This window comes from Hyperolius riggenbachi, chromosome 3 (genome assembly GCF_040937935.1).
Source record: "Hyperolius riggenbachi isolate aHypRig1 chromosome 3, aHypRig1.pri, whole genome shotgun sequence".
Lineage (NCBI taxonomy): Eukaryota > Metazoa > Chordata > Amphibia > Anura > Hyperoliidae > Hyperolius > Hyperolius riggenbachi.
In genome coordinates this window covers 256,034,476-256,053,559 of record NC_090648.1, presented here as the reverse complement: position 1 = coordinate 256,053,559, position 19,084 = coordinate 256,034,476, and the positions used below count along the sequence as shown (strand labels likewise).

Here is a 19,084-nt window from a genome sequence, read left to right as displayed (position 1 = left end):
AGATATCTGTAACATCTGCAAACTTGGCAGCTGCGGATACGTATGCTATACCAGCAGCCGCCTTTGTTCCCTGTTCACAGGCCTCATCCATTCCAGCAGCGTCTAGAACAACGGGAACGGCATTGTCTCTAGCTCATAGGGTTTCTGTATTGCGCGGGCGCGCGCGGAGACAGGACCTTTATGCAGGAAGAAGGCGCGTCAGCTGACCTGCCTGTCGGCTGACGTCAGGAATGACTCGCGCCGCTTGGATTGGCTGATTGCTAAGGGGCGTGGCGCTGGGCTCTCCTCGGCTTCTTAAGCCTTCACAGATCATTGGCAACTCGTCTGCTGTTGCGAATACACTCGTGTTAGTGCTCAGACCTAGTGAGGTTCCTGTTGATTATAGATGTATATGCAGTGTTTGCGATATACATCTATCTATAGTTAGTTATTGTTACATTGTATTCTGATAACCTGTGTATGATTCTGGCTACGCTCTGACCTTGCTATTGCTAAACGATTCTGTACCTCTGCCTTTCTGACTTAGTTGCTGAACCTCTGCCTGATATTCACTACTGTCTTGCCTGCCGATTTTGTATTATCTCTGCCTGTCTGTTACCGAACCTTGCCTGTCTGACCTCTCTACTCACCAGTGGGCCCTAGCCACTGGTGAGGTGCTTTTTCTGATGGTGCCCACCAGCTCCTCTGGTGAGGTTTAGTTAAATCTATTCAGTTACTGTTTCTGTTAGTACCCACCAGCTTCTCTGGTGAGGTCCCATTAAACTAATCAGTTACTGTTGCACCAAGCACTACACACCTTGTATTCTGCTTGCTATACTGGTATTATTGGTGATACTGCAGATCACCACATAATCAGGTATAGAGTCTACATTATTGGTGATTCTGCAGATCACTTATAATCAGATGTTTGAGTTGCAGCACCCAATCGTTACAATATCATGCAGTTGGCTGTCGCGTTTGTACAATGTTGTTTAAACAAAATTTAAATGAGTTGGTAATTTACCGAAAACATTGTTGGAAAGACTTTGGTTGCCGGTAAAGTCGTTATCGCATTGTTAGTTGTTTGATTTGGTTGACTTTTGTAGAGCATGTGTACAGCTTTAGGTAGCCCCTCAGTTTGGGAAGTCAGAGCAGCCCCAGTAATATTTACCTGTATTTACAAAAAATACTATGCTGTGTATGCAGACATTGAGGAATCTATATACAGAAAAGATATATAGCTGTACAGGCAGCTATTATGGCTTATTTCCATTTGCTGACAGGTCCGTTTCCAAATTGGCCATGGCACCCATGCTTCTGCGAAGCTATGCTATTGTCGTGCCATGTCCAGCTATAGGGAATCGGATGAATGAAATGGAAAACTCCTGCATGCAGTCCAGAATCACATGCCAGTGCATACTATTGCTGGAATAGGTAGTGTTTCTCCGCTATGCAGGGAAATGCTGCATATTCTGCTCAAGCGAAAAGAAGCCCTTAGGGCCTCTTTCCATTTGTGCAGAATCTGTATTTTTTTCCTTCATATGATTAGAGTAGGAAAACACTGCATATATCATGAATTGCTGTTCAAATCGCATGCTGATGCGATTCAGACAGCATGCTGAAATTTGCAGCAGCACACACCCCAATCCCTATAGCCATGAATGGCATGGTTAGAGGGATTTGGGTGTGTAGATGTATCAGTGCAATACTTGCGTGCGTCTCGCAAGACACACACCAGCATAGTGGAAACCAACACGAAAGCTGCTTCAGATGAAAGTTAAGTATGAAAATAAGCAGCAGGCTGGTGAGAATAGTCCCAACACACCTACCTCCTGCTTCAAGAGGTAGCAAGGGATGCTGGGGCAATGCTATATATGATATTAAATATAATACCCTAGAGATGCTCCTGATATACAGCCCAGTAAGTTTGCGACAGTAGTGCTACACACACACACACACACACACACACACACGCACGCACGCACGCACGCACGCACGCACGCACGCACGCACGCACACACACACACACACACACACACACATGTAATCTGATCTGGTCACTGGTCAGGTCTAACTTCAGGAATGCAAATAGATGTAAGAAGAGTAAAGGGGAATGTGACAGAGACAGTTATTGCTGATTACCACATGGGAAGGGAGACCAACACGATCACTCCAGATCAGGGATCTAAAGCAGATTTTCCTTGGCTAACACAATCAGATGTAAGCCCACGTTTCCTTTCCTCCATTATGCACAACTTGCAGCTGGCTGCTAAATTCCCATAGAAATGTATAGCTTGTCCTCACCATCTGCTGTCATGTTCCTCTCACTCCTCCGTTCACCATGTGCAGCACAACAACAGTAGCAGCTACTGCTCCTCCCCTCCTCACTGGCTGGAACTACAACTATTAATTGTCGGGCCAGCCAAGGAGGTATTCATGTGCCAGAAAATTGTCCCCTTCTCACCTGCCTGCTGCTGCTTCAGTGACTAATGAGGGGGACAGGGGGCGATGGAGGATGGAATACTTGCCCCAAAGCAGGGGTGCAGGGGTTATAAGGCCTTCAGGATGGGCCCTCCAGTGGGGCTGAGCCCCATATCAACGGCTCTAGCTGCTATGGTGATTCCTATGCCACTGATACTAGGCACTAGTAGTTTTAGTATTTCATATCTAACTTTGTCAGAGACAGTCAAAAGTTTAAGTTTAAAAGGTAGAATACAAGATAAGATTATAGGATTCCAAGACAGGCCTATTTAGGAATAGAGATGGCCCAAACAGTTTGCCGGTGAGCAGTATTCTGCGAACATTGGCTGTTCGCATTCGCGGCAAACAGTGAACATTTGCAGTGGCGTAGCTAAGGAGCTGTGGGCCCCGATGCAAGTTTTACAATGGGGCCCCCCAAGCACTCTATACATAACAATTTATACGGCGCACCAAAATCTGCCAATGGCAACTACAGTGTCAGAGGTGCAAGAAGGGGATGGGGAACAGTTTGTTAATGATTACCACTATTCATAGTATCTACAGAAGTCATTATTATGAGCATAGGACCAACAGAGAGCTAATTCTGTAGTTAAGGGAGGGCCCTTAGGGGCCCCTCTGGCCCAAGGGCCCCGATGCGGTCGCTACCTCTGCACCCCCTATTGCTACGCCCCTGAACATTTGGCGTGTTCGATTCACCCCCACATCATCATTGAGCTAAACTTTGACCCCTTACCTCACAGTCATCAGACACAAGGCAGCCAATCAGCTAGCACTCCTTCCTGGACCCCCCACCTCCCTATAAAAAAGCAGTTGCTGTATCCATGTTGGATTCATTCTCTGCTGGCTGCTGACTGCTAGTGAGAGCAGGGTCAGACTTAGGCCTCGTTCAGACTTTACGCGCTGGTGTGCGCATTTTGGCAGCGCGTATAGTGTGCGACACGCAAGAACGGTAGAAGGGCATAGATAGCCCTTCTACCGCTACCATCATATGCGCTGCGTGGCAGCGCGATTGCACTATCGCGTACTGCACGCATTTTTGTGAATCGCAGCGCAGATCCCATTCATTGTAATGAATGGGATCTGCAGCACAGCGCATAGGAGCGCAGATGGCGTGCGATTGGACGCGTTGCGTTCCGATCGCACAGCCATCTGCGCTAAATGATGTGAATGAGGCCTTACTGCAGATAGGTAGGGAAAGCATTAGCTAGACCTGTGTTCTTGTTCCTTACTTGCTGTGAAAGCACCCCAAACAGGCCTTTTGAGGGCGAGCACATCAGTCTCCTGTGTTTTTTTTTGTGTGTGGGACACTCCACAGCCCACTGACGCCCAGAGCTGTATGCACACTACTGCTGCTGCCTCATTAAGTTGCAGGCACAGAACCACTCCAGTGCATTATTATTTCACTGTATTCTGATAGTACTATTGTATCTCTCTGTGTGAGACACTCCAGAGCCCATTGACACCCAGAGCTGTGCATAATGTGATTTCTGCCCTTTAGGGATTAAAACCCGACTTTGCGTCAACTCCGTAATTTTTGGTAAGACTTTTTGGCATGGATCCCCCTCCAGCATGCCCCTGTCCAGGCGTTATACCCTTTCAAACAACTTTTCTATAACTTTTGGGGCCAGAAACAGTCTTTGTGGGTTTTAAAATTTGCCTGCCCATTGAAGTCTATGGCGGTTCGCCAGATTTGCCTGTTCGCGAACATTTGCGGAAGTTTGCGTTCGCCGTTTGAGAAAGTAAAATTCTATGTTCGCAACATCTCTATTTAGGGACAAGGGATATATATATATTATATCACTAGTTTATTTTCACTTCAGGTTTACTTTAAGCAGAGCTAAAACTAAAATGGTTTACAATATTCAAAGATATGCCAAAGAAAACAGAAACATTGTTCCTGTGTTATTGAAAGGCAATACCTGACACTATTGCATAGTTTAATTGTTCATCTGGTGAGTCCTTATCTGAACATTGGAGCTTTAGTATAGCTGTTTTCCTTGTAGAATAAATAATTCTCTCATAATATGCAGGTGAGCAAACTGGAGCCTCATCATTCACATTCTGAAAAAAAACAAAAACAAATAGATCAGTTTTCAGAATAAACATTTCAGAATAAAACTAAATTGCATTCGTTTTTCTAGCTTATCCCAGAAGAAACTGTCATGTAAACATAAAAACCACTCTACGGACAACTGATACAACATAAGCTATGTAAATATCACTAATTGCAATGAACACTGTAGATGTCACTAAGGATGGGCATGTTTGCAATGGTAATAATCATTTTCTGCAATACAGTCTGTCTGCATGGCTTGCATAATTCATGCTCGGCATATTAACACTATTAAGTAAATACTTATTTTTCTGCCTAACCTCTCCCTGACCACAAGACTCTTTTCCCTTTTTTATTTTTAGTCTGTGATTGCCTGACATTGAACACAGGGTCAGGATCCAATGAAATTAGCTCCTGGTCAGTGCACAAAACTCAGCTGTCATTAGACAGCTGAATTTTGTGGTAGTTTCTGCAAGCAATTAAATGGGAGCCGGTGTTGTTAAATCTATACTGTCACGCAGTGTACAGATGAATAAAAGTGATTTGCTAAAAAAAAAAATCAAATTATTATTATTTTCGTTGTTTTTACTTCATCTGGCACAATTCACTGCTGTGGGGTACCACAAGGTTCAGTGCTAGGTCCAATCCTTTTCAATTATTTTTAAATAATAATTTAATGGATGGAATAAAGAGAAATGTAGCCATCTTTTCAAAGTCATGCTGAATTATCAACATTAAGCAGGATAGTAACATATTATAAGATGATCTCAAAAGCTTCACCATATGGGCAGACATATGACAGATAAAATTTAATGGGGAAAAAGAAGCACCAAACACCGCTCACTCAGACTGGAACAGTGCTGGAACCAGGAAGGCCAAATCCAGAAGTCTGTAGCAAAAGGAAGGGGGTCCGCACATGTCCTAAGATAAATCCTTTATTATAAACGTATCCAAAATCAAAACACCAAATCACGTATCAGCAGCTGACATGTTTCAGACCTACTGGTCCTTAATCATAGCTTAATGATTAAGGACCAGTAGGTCTGAAACATGTCAGCTGCTGATGCGTGATTTGGTGTTTTGATTTTGGATACGTTTATAATAAAGGATTTATCTTAGGACATGTGCGGACCCCCTTCCTTTTGCTACAGATTCAATTTAATGTTGATAAATGTAAGATCATGCACCTTTGGACGTGAAAATGGTAGAGCACCATGTAGCAAACGTGGCAAATAGATGGAGACATCAGACTTATGGTGCCTGTACATGGTACAATTTTATCTTGATTACATAATTTGTTTAATTATTCTATTAGATCGAATATGAAGATTTTTCCAACATGTCCAATCAGATTTTTATTGAAAAAACAGGATAATCAATTATTTTTCTTAATCGAAAAACAATTATTTTAAACTTTAATTCGATTCAATCATTTTGGTGTAATAAAAGGGAAAATTTAACGTTTTTATTGTACCGTGTATGGGTGCCATTAGAGAAAGACTTGGGCTACTGATTGCTAACAAGTTAAGCAAACTATATTTCATTGATGCTAAGCAACAGCAGCTAAAAGCAAATACAATTCTAGAATGCATAAAATGGGAAATAAAATCAGGAGATGCTAGTAAACTATTCCCTCTGTATAAATCATTTGTGAAGCCAAATCTAGGGAGTGTGGGATACAGTTTATACAATACAATAATAATTCAATACAATAACATTTCTAAAGCCTTTTTTCCCCATAGGACTCAAAGCACATATATATTTCTCAGATCCAAGCTGTGCACAAAGTCTCACAACAGATGAGATTTGATTCCTGAAGCGTAAATCTCTATCAAAGTCTGATATATATCGTAAGTATCCTTCAAGTTCTGGATCAGACGATGATGTGCTGAGTCGTAACAAGGTGGGAAGGCACATGTCATGCAGCCACATGAACACCCACTCATCACGGTCATGAACCAGAAGGCACCACACTATAGAAAGAACGTTGATATTCTTGAACAGGTACAAAGACGGGCAACTAAATTAATCAGAGTCTCACCAAGAAATATTGAAGAAACTGTGCTTATTTAGCTTGAAAAAAATATGGCTGAGAAGTGACCTATTTATTATGCATAAATACATTAGAGGGGAATACAAAAGCTACCCTAGGTCCCCACGAAAAGGGGACATGATCTGCATATGAAGGAAACATTTGTTTACCATGTATTTATAATGAAGTTCTTTACAGTAAGTGTGGTTAAGATCTGGAATATCTAACCACAGGGAGTACTTATGGCAAATTCCATATCTGCATTTATAAAGAGGTTTGCTTTCCTTGCAGTGAAGGACATGCATTGCTAAAATTACCAGGCAATTACCAGCAGTGTTGATACAGGGATTTGTTACACCTTTCTCAACTAGGATATGTGATGGTGCAGGACAGAGTGCGTCCATCTTCATGGATGGATGCCTTTTTATCAACCAAACTATGTAACTAAGGAAAGACTGGCTTGTGCCCATGCATCCCCCATGTGGGTGATGATGGGGTTAAAAGATAGGGTGCACAGCGCGTTACTTCTCCGGGGCACTGTAAATTTAAATACTGCGGTGTCCCGCCAGTGAACTTTCCCAGGAGCATACAAACTACACGAGCGCTCTATTATTTAAGTGTAATGACGTCAAAGTGCACTGGCTCGCCCTACGCCGTTTCGTCCAATAGGACTCATCAAGGGCCCCTTTCACCCTTACTAGCTGGATGACAGCCTAAGCGCTAGATTCACCTGGTGTATGAGATGGCAACTATCCGGTGAGCCCCTGTCTGATTGATTGAGGATTCTGATGTTATGGTCACTGTGTGCTGCTGACTTTTTATCAATTACAGTTACAGTATTACGCTATGGTAGCTTTGTGCTTTCTTTTCAGATATTGATCACTATGGAGTGCACACTGGTATCTGTATAGACTGTATTTTACCCTGGAACCTTATCTACGTGCGAACCCACTATCAGTTGCGGATACCGGACTCTTTATGCGGTTGGCGCAGTATACCTGAATGTCTGAAACACACACACTACTTTTAACAAACGCATGCAAAATACATGCAGTTTGAATTGACAAAAAGTAGCTAAAAATGCAATTGCAAGTGGAAAAGGGCCCTAATGCACAAATTATTATGAATAGCCATACAACATGTCAGGCTTCAAAATTACCTGTCTTCTCATATGCCTCCTCCCTCAGAGCTATATAGTTGTCAGTATAATTACCATTCCACTGTCATTATCTAGCACAGCTGAATCCATGATATGTAAGAGTTGGAGAGCAGCTGGTTGTTCTTCTGACAGGGAGATAGAAAGCAAGATGGGCCAGCCTCCTCCCACAACCCCTTACACTGGAGCCATGCCCCTCAGTGAAAATTAAGAGTGTGTCGTTTGTGCACTGCTGCAGGAGAGGATAGCACTTTATAGAGTAAGTCATTTATAATTGTAACTCTCTCATGTGACAGAACAGCTGAAACTTTCCGAAAGTGGTACTTAAACCAAAGTTTGAACATCATTCCAATCAGTAGCGGATAACCCTCTCCCACGAGAAACCCTTCCACAGTGTGATACAATAGCCATGATAGCCATGACCAGTGGCATAACTAAGGAGCTTGGGGCCCCAGTTTGAATTTTACATGGGGTCCCAAACACTCTATTGAGACGGAGTCCCAAATTCTACCAAGGACAGCTGCAGTGTCAGATAGATGTAAGCCAAGTAAGGAAATGCTAATGAACACCTCTATATGTGCATTGCACTAACATAGCACCAATGATAAGCTAATGAGATAGATTAAGGAAGGCCCTAAGGGTGGTTGCATCCTCTGCATCCCCTATTGCTACGCCACTGGTCATGACAGTGATCCTTGTTGCATTGTGGGAAATAACGGCTGTTTCCAACTGCCAAGCATTCTTCCGTATCTCTCTGTGCATATACAGTATGTATCTATAAAAAAACAGCCTTTTAGCCTACCACATTGATAGTGGGTGTGGTTATAAATAATGACAGTTGGTGCTGTATTGTTTTTTATTTCCTTTCAGTAGTAAAGATGAGGACTGACCCACAATGAGCCCGCTAAAAAAACATGACCAAATTTGTGAGTACTTACAGTAATATTAATTTTAACCACTGCAGTTGTCTTTCGCTGCTTCAGAGGATCTGGCTGCACATCATTGTTTAGGTCAGCTGCTTGCACAGCTACGGTGTAACTTGACTTTTCTTCATAGTCCAGTTCACCACACACTTTGATGATTCCTATGAAATGTTATTTATTTTTGTATTAGCCAGTACATTTAAGAAGCATTAAAGTGAAACATCTTAATGGCCTATGGCTTACGTTAGACGTATGATCCCCCCACCCCCACAGGTGTCCTGTTAGCACTGCTCTTATACTGGCAGGTGCTGTTGACACTCAGAGATTTAACTGCTTTATTTCCTATTTAGCTTTCTCTTTACTGATAAACACATTGGCACATAAAGTGTACATTTGCCCCGATATCACTGTGTTTGACGTCCTGCTTCTGTTATTGTGCACATCTCTACATAATTATGGGGCATATTAGATTCCTATGACTATGCTTTTTAAAATCTATTGATTCTATTTTTGCTGCTGCCACTTTCTGTAGTAGGCTTGAATTGGTGTCATCTAATTGGACTAAAGGAAAGATGATGTTTAAGGTATTTGTGTCCGCTTGATGAAAAGTCATTAGAAGCATCCTGTAAAAGATTCCATGCAAAGTTTAAATCGATTCTCAGCACCAGCAGCCAACTGAGAAAAAAAGGACCATGAGGCATGTATGCTCCATCAGCAGGTGCAGTACGGTGGCATAAAGGTTAGCACTCTCACCTTGCAGCGCTGGTCCCCCCTTTCAAATACCAGCCAGGGCAATAACTGCATGGAGTTTGTATGTTTCCCTGTGTGTGCGTTGGGTTTCCTCTGGGCACTCGGGTTACCTCCCATATCCCAAATAAATACAGATAAGTTAATTGGCTTCCAACTAAAATTGGCCCTCGACTACAATACATACACTACATGATGCATACATGGACATATGACTATGGTAGGGACTAGATTGTGAGCCCCTCTGAGAGACAATTAAGTGGCAAGACACAACCCACAATGACCTATGTAATGATGCTTTATAGAGTTTTGTGCAATAGTTACTGTATGTTTCCCTAAATATAAGAAAACTAACACTTAAGCTGTAGCTCAATATTGTTTAACACAAAGTGATCCTTTATGTATTTTACCTGTATTTGGCTCTATGTAGAATTTTGGTGGGTTACCATAATCACCGCCAGCAAAACTGAACTTAATGTTGTTAAATGGCCAGTCCACGTCTGTAACTCTGGCTGTCCCAACTATTGTATCTTGTGGACTGTTTTCAGGCACTCGGAACACATTTTCTGATGGATCAGATGGATTAAATTCATTAACACGTGTGACTCTTACAATAGCAGTGACGGTGCCTAGGATTGAGAAAATGTAAAAAAAAACATTGCTTTACCCATACTGGTAATGACAAAAATTAATTGACATTAGAAATAATAAAACCCCATTGCAGCATTATTCAGACTTAAGCCACTATTCATCTTTTCCTTAGTGAATCATGACTTCATACTGTAGCAAAGGGCATTTTTAGAATTCCTTTGAAAGATGTTTAAAGGTCAGTTCACACTAGACATGTACCTTGCATTGCATCTTAACACAATGCACATGTCTTTTTCATTGCCCAGCAGACACATGTCATTCATTTGATGAATGGCAACGAACACACTGACCAGGAAAAGATGTGCAGCAGTAACACAATGGACTGAAATGCAAAGGAGATATCAGGGGCGTAGGAATAGACCCTGCAGCCCCTGCAGTTGCAGGGGGGCCCCTAGCAAGTCAGGGGCCCGGAGGAGGAAAGGCTGTCACCACCGGCGTACCTACCGGGGATGCGACTCTCTCAGCCGCAGGGGGGCCCGGCCGCCCGGGGCTGCTCTGGGGCCCGCTCACTGTCCGTGGGGGGAGCGCTGCTCTGGACCCCCCAGCAAGGTGCTCAACTGGCCGCAGCGTCTAATAGACGCTGCGCCAGTTCATTCCCCGCAGCCCCGCTTCAGCAGCCTGCATAGTCTCCGGCAGGCAGAGCAGGGCTACGGCAAGATGGCCGCCGAAGAAGCCCTACACTGGAGACTATTTGTGTCTCTAGTACAGGGCTTCGGCAGCCATCTTGCCGTAGCCCTGCACTCTGCCTGTCAGCGCGGGAGATGTGCTGCAGGAGGACTCGGGGAGCTGCGAGCCAGATGCTGGGAGAGGAGAAGACTTCTGTCAGGTAAGTGAATTGTTTTTTTTTCACAGGTGCATTTTTTTTTCTAGTGTCTGCTGCCTACATTGTGATTTTCTGGTCACTGCTGCCCACATTGTGATTTTCAGGTGTCTGCTGCCCACATTGCAATTTTCTGGTCACTGCTGCCCACATTGTGATTTTCAGGTGTCTGCTGCCCACATTACGATTTTCTGGTCACTGCTGCCCACATTGCGATTTTCTGGTGTCTGCTGCCCACATTATGATTTTCTGGTCACTGCTGCCCACATTGCGATTTTCTGGTGTCTGCTGCCCACATTATGATTTTCTGGTGTCTGCTGCCCACATTACGATTTTCAGGTGTCTGCTGCCCACATTACGATTTTCAGGTGTCTGCTGCCCACATTACGATTTTCAGGTGTCTGCTGCCCACATTATGATTTTCTGGTGTCTGCTGCCCACATTGCGATTTTCTGGTGTCTGCTGCCCACATTACGATTTTCAGGTGTCTGCTGCCCACATTGCGATTTTCAGGTGTCTGCTGCCCACATTGCGATTTTCAGGTGTCTGCTGCCCACATTACGATTTTCTGGTCACTGCTGCCCACATTGCGATTTTCTGGTCACTGCTGCCCACATTGCGATTTTCAGGTGTCTGCTGCCCTCATTACGATTTTCAGGTGTCTGCTGCCCACATTACGATTTTCAGGTGTCTGCTGCCCACATTACGATTTTCTGGTGTATGCTGCCCACATTAGGATTTTTTGGTGACTGCTGCCCACATTGCGATTTTCTGGTGACTGCTGCCCACATTGCGATTTTCTGGTGACTGCTGCCCACATTGCGATTTTCTGGTGACTGCTGCCCACATTAGGATTTTCTGGTGTCTGCTGCCCACATTACGACTTTCTGGTGTCTGCTGCCCACATTACGACATTCTGGTGACTGACTGCTGCCCACATTAGGATTTTCTGGTGACTGCTGCCCACATTAGGATTTTCTGGTGACTGCTGCCCACATTAGGATTTTCTGGTGTCTGCTGCCCACATTGCGATTTTCTGGTGTCTGCTGCCCACATTACGATTTTCAGGTGTCTGCTGCCCACATTGCGATTTTCAGGTGTCTGCTGCCCACATTGCGATTTTCAGGTGTCTGCTGCCCACATTACGATTTTCTGGTCACTGCTGCCCACATTGCGATTTTCTGGTCACTGCTGCCCACATTGCGATTTTCAGGTGTCTGCTGCCCTCATTACGATTTTCAGGTGTCTGCTGCCCACATTACGATTTTCAGGTGTCTGCTGCCCACATTACGATTTTCTGGTGTATGCTGCCCACATTAGGATTTTTTGGTGACTGCTGCCCACATTGCGATTTTCTGGTGACTGCTGCCCACATTGCGATTTTCTGGTGACTGCTGCCCACATTGCGATTTTCTGGTGACTGCTGCCCACATTAGGATTTTCTGGTGTCTGCTGCCCACATTACGACTTTCTGGTGTCTGCTGCCCACATTACGACATTCTGGTGACTGACTGCTGCCCACATTAGGATTTTCTGGTGACTGCTGCCCACATTAGGATTTTCTGGTGACTGCTGCCCACATTACGATATTCTGGTGACTGCTGCCCACATTAGGATTTTCTGGTGACTGATGCCCACATTGCAATTTTCTGGTGACTGCTGCCCACATGGCGATTTTCTGGTGACTGCTGCCCACATTGCGATTTTCTGGCCCACATTACGATTTTCTGGTGAACACTGCCCACGTTACGATTGTCTGGTGAATGCTGTCCACGTTACGATTTTCTGGTGAACGCTGCCCACATTACGATTTTCTGGCCCACATTACGATTTTCTGGTGAACACTGCCCAAGTTACGATTGTCTGGTGAATGCTGTCCATGTTACAATTTTCTGGTGAACTCTGCCCACATTACGATTTTCTGTCCCACATTACGATATTCTGGTGAACGCTGCCCACATTACGATTGTCTGGTGAATGCTGCCCACGTTACAATTTTCTGGTGACTGCTGCTCACGTTACTATTTTCTGGTGACTGGTGCCCACATTACGATTTTCTGGTGAACTCTGCCCACATTACGATTTTCTGGCCCACATTACGATTGTCTGGTAAAATGCTGCCCACTTTACAATTAATTTACAGTGAAACGCTGCCCCATTACGATTATTTGGCACCTATGGGGGGGCCCCATCCAAATATTCGCAGGGGGGCCCAGTGATTTCTAGTTACGCCCCTGGGAGATATGTAAAAGGACTTGTGTATCATGTAAAGTACTATAGTTAAGAGATACCACTCATGGATTCTGCTTTGATGTACTCACTGTATGTTTCATATGAAGAGAAATGGTATCAATATTAAATACTAAAACTATTAATAAATACTAGTTTGTTCAGAGTTGTTCCAAAAATTGTTTTACTCAATGCAGAATCAATTGCTACAGAGCTATTTCCTAATCTTCAAAAAAGTTTTGAATTAAGCCCAAGAGCCTTTGGTACAACTACACTTTACCTAAATGACATCTTGGAGTCAATATTTTAGCTTAGTGCTTAGCAAGCATTGTATAAAGGGGTGTGGTGACACTGATCTAATAACTCACTAGTTAAAGAAGGTTTTCCTCCATCAGAAACTTCAACATGGAGGGTGTGGGTGAATTGCATGCCAGCAAACTCATCGTCATCATAGTCTAATCCATCAGGTCCAGTCTGCATACAGAAAAATGAGTTCATATATAAAAGGGAAGTTCATTTATAAAAATATATAAATATACAACCTTGCATACATAAACATTCCAACTGAGGTTTTCATAGAGCTTTAAAACAATACTTTGGGCCAATTTGAAAATTTTATTCTTTCTCTAGCTGCTTCCTCTTCCCACTACACTGTACATATCTCAAGGTAGACCTTTCTTTTCTCAGTTTGATGTATCTGTTTTTTATTGGTTGTCTGGGTTCCATCCATATCCCAAAACATAATGGTAAGTTAGCATCCAATTGCGAGAAGAAAAGCAGGTCGGGCACCAGTTAATGCTTCAGTGCAATTTTAATCCAAGAAGGTACAATAAATCACATCAAAAGGAGTTAACAGGACGGCCTCTGACGAAGCAGGGAGACCTGCGAGACGGCTGTCAGGCTGTCCTATTCACCTCTTTTGACAGGACCGGATTTAAAACACAGGAGCCTATAGGCACAAATGTACTGGCACCCTAAACTTTGCCCTCCATGAACCCACAAACCCTCTCCAAAACCTCAATGTACTTATGCTGGCTGGCCCAGCTGTCACCTCTGCCTAATGTAGTTAGCCTCAGATGCCTCTAGGCATTTAGGGTACTTCTGACAACTTAATACTAAGTAGCTAGAGGTGCCCCCAACTGTTAGTTAGATAAAGATGCCCCAGGCTGAAAGGAGATCTGGTCAGTGGAATTTCACTCTGCTGGGGACTCTGCATAGGCATGTGCCTACAGTGCCCTATGGTAAATCCAGCCCTGTCTATTGATGTGCCTTATTGAACCTTCTTGGATTAAAATTGCACTGAAGCATTAACTGGTGCTCGACCTGCTTTTTTTCTCGCAATTGGATGTTGAATCTTCTTGGGTGGTGAGCACAGTGGCAACTTCAGAATCCAAGGTTCTGGCCATCCAGTGTGCATGCGAGTGCTGGACTTTACTGCTCTTCACAATATAGTGGTAAGTTAATTGGCTTCACTATGAAGCTGGCTCTACACTATTTTATTGTGTGAAGTACTGTGGAAAATGTATCAACAGTATAAAATGATAGTCTTTGCTTCTACCATTGGCTTCTTTTGTTTCAGATACCTTAAAACTTCACCAGGTATCGGTCACGTTTCAGTGATTAGTACTCAATCAATTTAACTGCTAGCAACTGTTTTGATCTTTACAATATCCATCTGATTTTGATACAGTTTTTTCCTACTTTTTATCAGTAGTATAATTAAATATACCTGTTTCCTTTCATAGGTTTAAGAAAAAATGAGATAACATTGGATGACGTGCACATTTTTTGTAGAAATCATACTAAATTTGTTTGAAAAGACAAATGCAACCAAAATACAATGTTAAAATATTTTAAAGGTATGAAACACAGCAACCAAATATGATTTAATGCAAACAGACATACACTTTAAGATAATTTAGGGAGTTTCTTAACCAGCTGAGCGGTCTGGACGAGCTCAGCTCGTCCAACACCGCCAGCGGCTGCCGCTCAGGCCCTGCTGGGCCGATTTTAATGAAATAAAAAGCAGCACACGCAGCCGGCACTTTGCCAGCCGCGTGTGCTGCCTGATCGGCGCCGCTCTGCGGCGATTCGCCGCGAGCAGCGGCGAAAGAGGGTCCCCCCAGCCGCCTGAGCCCAGCGTAGCCGGAACAAAAAGTTCCGGCCAGCGCTAAGGGCTGGATCGGAGGCGGCTGACGTCAGGACGTCGGCTGACGTCGATGACGTCACTCCGCTCGTCGCTATGGCGACGATATAAGCAAAACAAGGAAGGCCGCTCATTGCGGCCTTCCTTGTTTATTCTGGGCGCCGGAGGCGATCGGAAGATCGCCTCCGGAGCGCCCTCTAGTGGGCTTTCATGCAGCCAACTTTCAGTTGGCTGCATGAAATAGTTTTTTTTTTATTTAAAAAAAACCCTCCCGCAGCCACCCTGGCGATTTAATCAGAACGCCAGGGTGGTTAAAGCCTTTCTAATAAGAGATGAGCAAGCACAGTTTCATGAGAAGTGTTTCCCAGAGTGTGTGGGGGACAGTGGGAGAGCAGGTTCCTGTATCACCACCTATTGTCACTGCACTGCACTCCATCTTCAGTGGAAGTTCCTGCTATGGAGGAGAAAGTGGGGGAAAGATGCAGTGGAGTGTGCAGTGGGGGCAATACAGGTAACTTAACCCTCTCTCTGCCACGGGCTCCACTTCGCACACACAGAGGTACAGTTAGGTTTAATTTCTTGCAAAACAAAATCTACTTACTTAAATCTCCCCATTTTAATTAAACACTCCAGCTCATCCTAATCCCCCCTGAGTATTGTGTCACTGTTTATCAAAAACATTATACCTATTGATTTTTTTCTTGTCTTTTTAATACAGAATTTTGTTTCTGTGTATGTGGCTGTTTTTAGAGGAGCTAAGTGATGAGCTAAATGTATTTTATTTAGTGCATTTTTGATGAACTTACTGCTCTCTGTACCCACAGACACTTGTGTTTGTGGAAAAATAAATTATTTCACAACTTTCTGCTAGTCATAGTTTATTTTGGTTGAAAAAATACATTCGTCCTTTGAGTCCAACCAGAATAGAAAAATAAATAAGTAAGAAAATAATAGGTCACGTTCTCTTCGGCACCCTCTCATATCCCAGTTGATCCAGGGGAAGGCAAAAAAACAAACATACAGGAAACCTTACAAGGCTTGTGCCTATAACCGGTTCAGCGCCACAGTGTCGAAAACCGCATGCATCCGAGCAACGTTCACCTCCCATTCATTCGCCAATAACTTTATTATTACTTATCACAATTAATTGATCTATATCTTGTTTTTTTCACCACTAATTAGGCTTTCTTTGGGTAGTACATTTTGCTAAGAATAATTTTTTTCTGAATCCATTTTAACCAGAAAATTAAGAAAGAAATGAAAAAAAATCAATATTTCTCAGTTTTTGGCCATTATAGTTGAAATTAATACATGCTACCATAATTAAAACTCATGTATTTTATTTTCCTATCTGTCCCGGTTATTTATTACACCATTTAAATGATGTCCCTATCACAATTTATGGCGCCAATATTTTATTTAGAAATAAAGGTGCATTTTTTCAATTTGCGTCAATCACTATTTATAAGCTTATAATTTAATAACATACTCTCTTGACGTGCATATTTAAAACATTCAGACCCTTGGGTAACTATTTATGTTGTTTTTGTTTTTTTTTATTGTATTTTTTTTATTTATTTTTTTTAAATAAAAAATGTATTTGGGTAATTTTTGGTGTGGGAGGGAAACAGCTATTTTTACATGTAAAATAATAGAATTGTTTAATAAAAATGTATGTGGGTGCAGTTTACTATTTGGCCACAAGATCGCCACAGTCAAAAAAGTCCTGGATGCGAACGATCTCGCATCCAGGAACTACAAAGAGGCTGGGAAACGTTTTTTCCGGGCAGAAACACTGCGCTCTCTGAATAGAAAGCGTCGGTATTTCTTCGGGGGACTTAGATCGGTGAATGAGAATTATATTCCCATTCACTGATCAGGAGGCTAGCGGCATGCGGCGGCAGCAGCAGAGCCTATCTGGACGAGTAAGTTCGTCCAGAAAAGCTGAACTGGTTAAAGTGGATCCGAGATGAAAAACTATAACAAGTAACTTGTCTATATATATAATCTAAAGTTTAGATAGTTTACACAGCAAATCTAGCTGCAAACAGCTTCAACAGAATATGATTATTTCTTCCTGTGATCCAATGACAGCGGCCATGTTCTGTTTGTAAACATTACACACAGGCAAGCTGATCTGCATCTCCAGCCCTCAGCCTGTGAAAACCTAATTCCACCTCCTCCCTCCTCCCCTCTGCCTCTGAAATTTCTGGCTAGTAACACCTCCCCCTCCTCCTGCCCAGACTAAGCTCTCATAAGCCCTTGCTACTGTCTGAAAATGCCAAGGCACTCCAAAAAGCTGTGGGCGAGGCTTGTTTAGTTTATAGGGAATTAGAGTATTAAAACAAAAACAAAAAAGTATTTGGCTTGAGGAATGTCCTGTAAACTATATGAAAGGAACACAATTATGTACTGAGTAAAAGTTTATCTCGGATCCACTTTAAGGGAGAAAAAATCCTTCCCGACTCCAGGTGGCGGTCAAAGAAAATGCCTATTAATCTATATAAATATATATATATATTTATATATATACTGTACATTTAAAAAAAAAGTCATACTTACAGTGAGTATGTTGTCAGTAAGAGTGAATTTGTCAATTGAAAAATAGTCCAGAGAACTTAGCTTATATGTTAGCACATTATTTGGCTCTTCAATGTCTTTATCTGAACACCTGAACTGCATCAAAGGGGTATTAATAGCAATAGTTTCAGCGACTTGAATCCTACAAAGAAAAGTACAGTTTGAATAAATTAAAACCGAAGGCAGGGTATGAAACAACAAAGCAATGTAGATTGTTGAAATTAAATTAGCCAACATCCTGCAGGAGGAGGCACAGGGGGCAGGAAGGTGCACAGAAGTACAGGAAAGGGAATAGGGACAGAGGGAGGGAAATAAAAGTCAAGAGCACAGGGTGCCAAGAGTGGGCAGAGGAGGACATGAGGAGGCACAGAAGAGGCAAATGAGGAGGAACAGAAGCAGCCACACAGGGGACACTGGTGGCAGAGAGGGAGACACAGTGGAGTCACAGAACCTACAGTCCCTATATAGTTCGTTAATCAGGGACTACCAGTACAATATGCATAACGTACGTACCTAGGGGCAATAAGCAAGCATCTTATTTAAGTTTAGTAGTTCACCCCCTGGCAATTTCAAGAACGGTGATATGGCCCTTGGTTGAAAAAGTTTGGACTTTGGACTAAGCGGAGCTCACAATCAAATGCGTGCCACATTCATAGTTTAATGACCCCACTTGATCCTAAGGATATTGTTTTGGGGGTGGACAATTAACTTATCGTAATGTCTTTGGAATGTGAGAGGACACTGTGGTGCCCATTCAAAACTGATGGAAGCATAGGGAGAATAAACAATGCAGTTAGTGCCCAGATTGAGAACTGAACCTGGAATATTGCTAGCCAGCCACTATCACTTCACAATGCAAAATCTGATTGATTAAAAAATACTGCTGTTTGTACTGACCAATCTGTTATATACTACTATGGGTAATTGAGTCATAGGGCTGGTGCACACCAAAACCCGCTAGCAGATCCGCAAAACGCTAGCAGATTTTTAAACGCTTTTTTTTATTTTTATGAGGCGTTTTGCTAGCGTTTTGCGGATTGCTGCTGCGGTTTTCAGTATAGTAGATTTCATATATTGTTACAGTAAAGCTGTTACTGAACAGCTTCTGTAACAAAAACGCCGGCAAAACCGCTCTGAAGTGCCGTTTTTCAGAGCGGTTTGCGTTTTTCCTATACTTAACATTGAGGCAGAAACGCATCCGCAATCCAAAAAATGCCTCACCCAGGCATTTTTCGTTTCTGCAAAACGCCTGCCGCTCTGGTGTGCACCACCTCATTGAGATACATT

At 42.9% G+C, this 19,084-nt stretch overlaps 1 protein-coding gene and 1 non-coding gene across 5 annotated transcripts in view; both read right to left on the bottom strand.

Annotated features, from left to right (window-relative positions):
* LOC137561378 (cadherin-related family member 4-like) overlaps window positions 1-19,084 on the bottom strand; it is a 121,381-nt gene that overhangs the window by 19,617 nt on the left and 82,680 nt on the right. For all 4 annotated transcript variants that reach the window (XM_068272673.1, XM_068272672.1, XM_068272674.1 and 1 more), the window contains 5 exons: window positions 17,780-17,939; window positions 13,440-13,545; window positions 9,782-10,000; window positions 8,640-8,785; window positions 4,380-4,521 (listed from right to left, as the gene is read on the bottom strand). In XM_068272673.1, the coding sequence (XP_068128774.1) occupies window positions 4,380-4,521; window positions 8,640-8,785; window positions 9,782-10,000; window positions 13,440-13,545; window positions 17,780-17,939 (773 nt within the window). The remainder of the gene's footprint in view (window positions 1-4,379; window positions 4,522-8,639; window positions 8,786-9,781; window positions 10,001-13,439; window positions 13,546-17,779; window positions 17,940-19,084) is intronic.
* On the bottom strand, window positions 6,385-6,481 carry LOC137564881 (small nucleolar RNA U13). The gene has a single exon (XR_011030943.1). It is a non-coding gene; the product is annotated as a small nucleolar RNA U13 (small nucleolar RNA).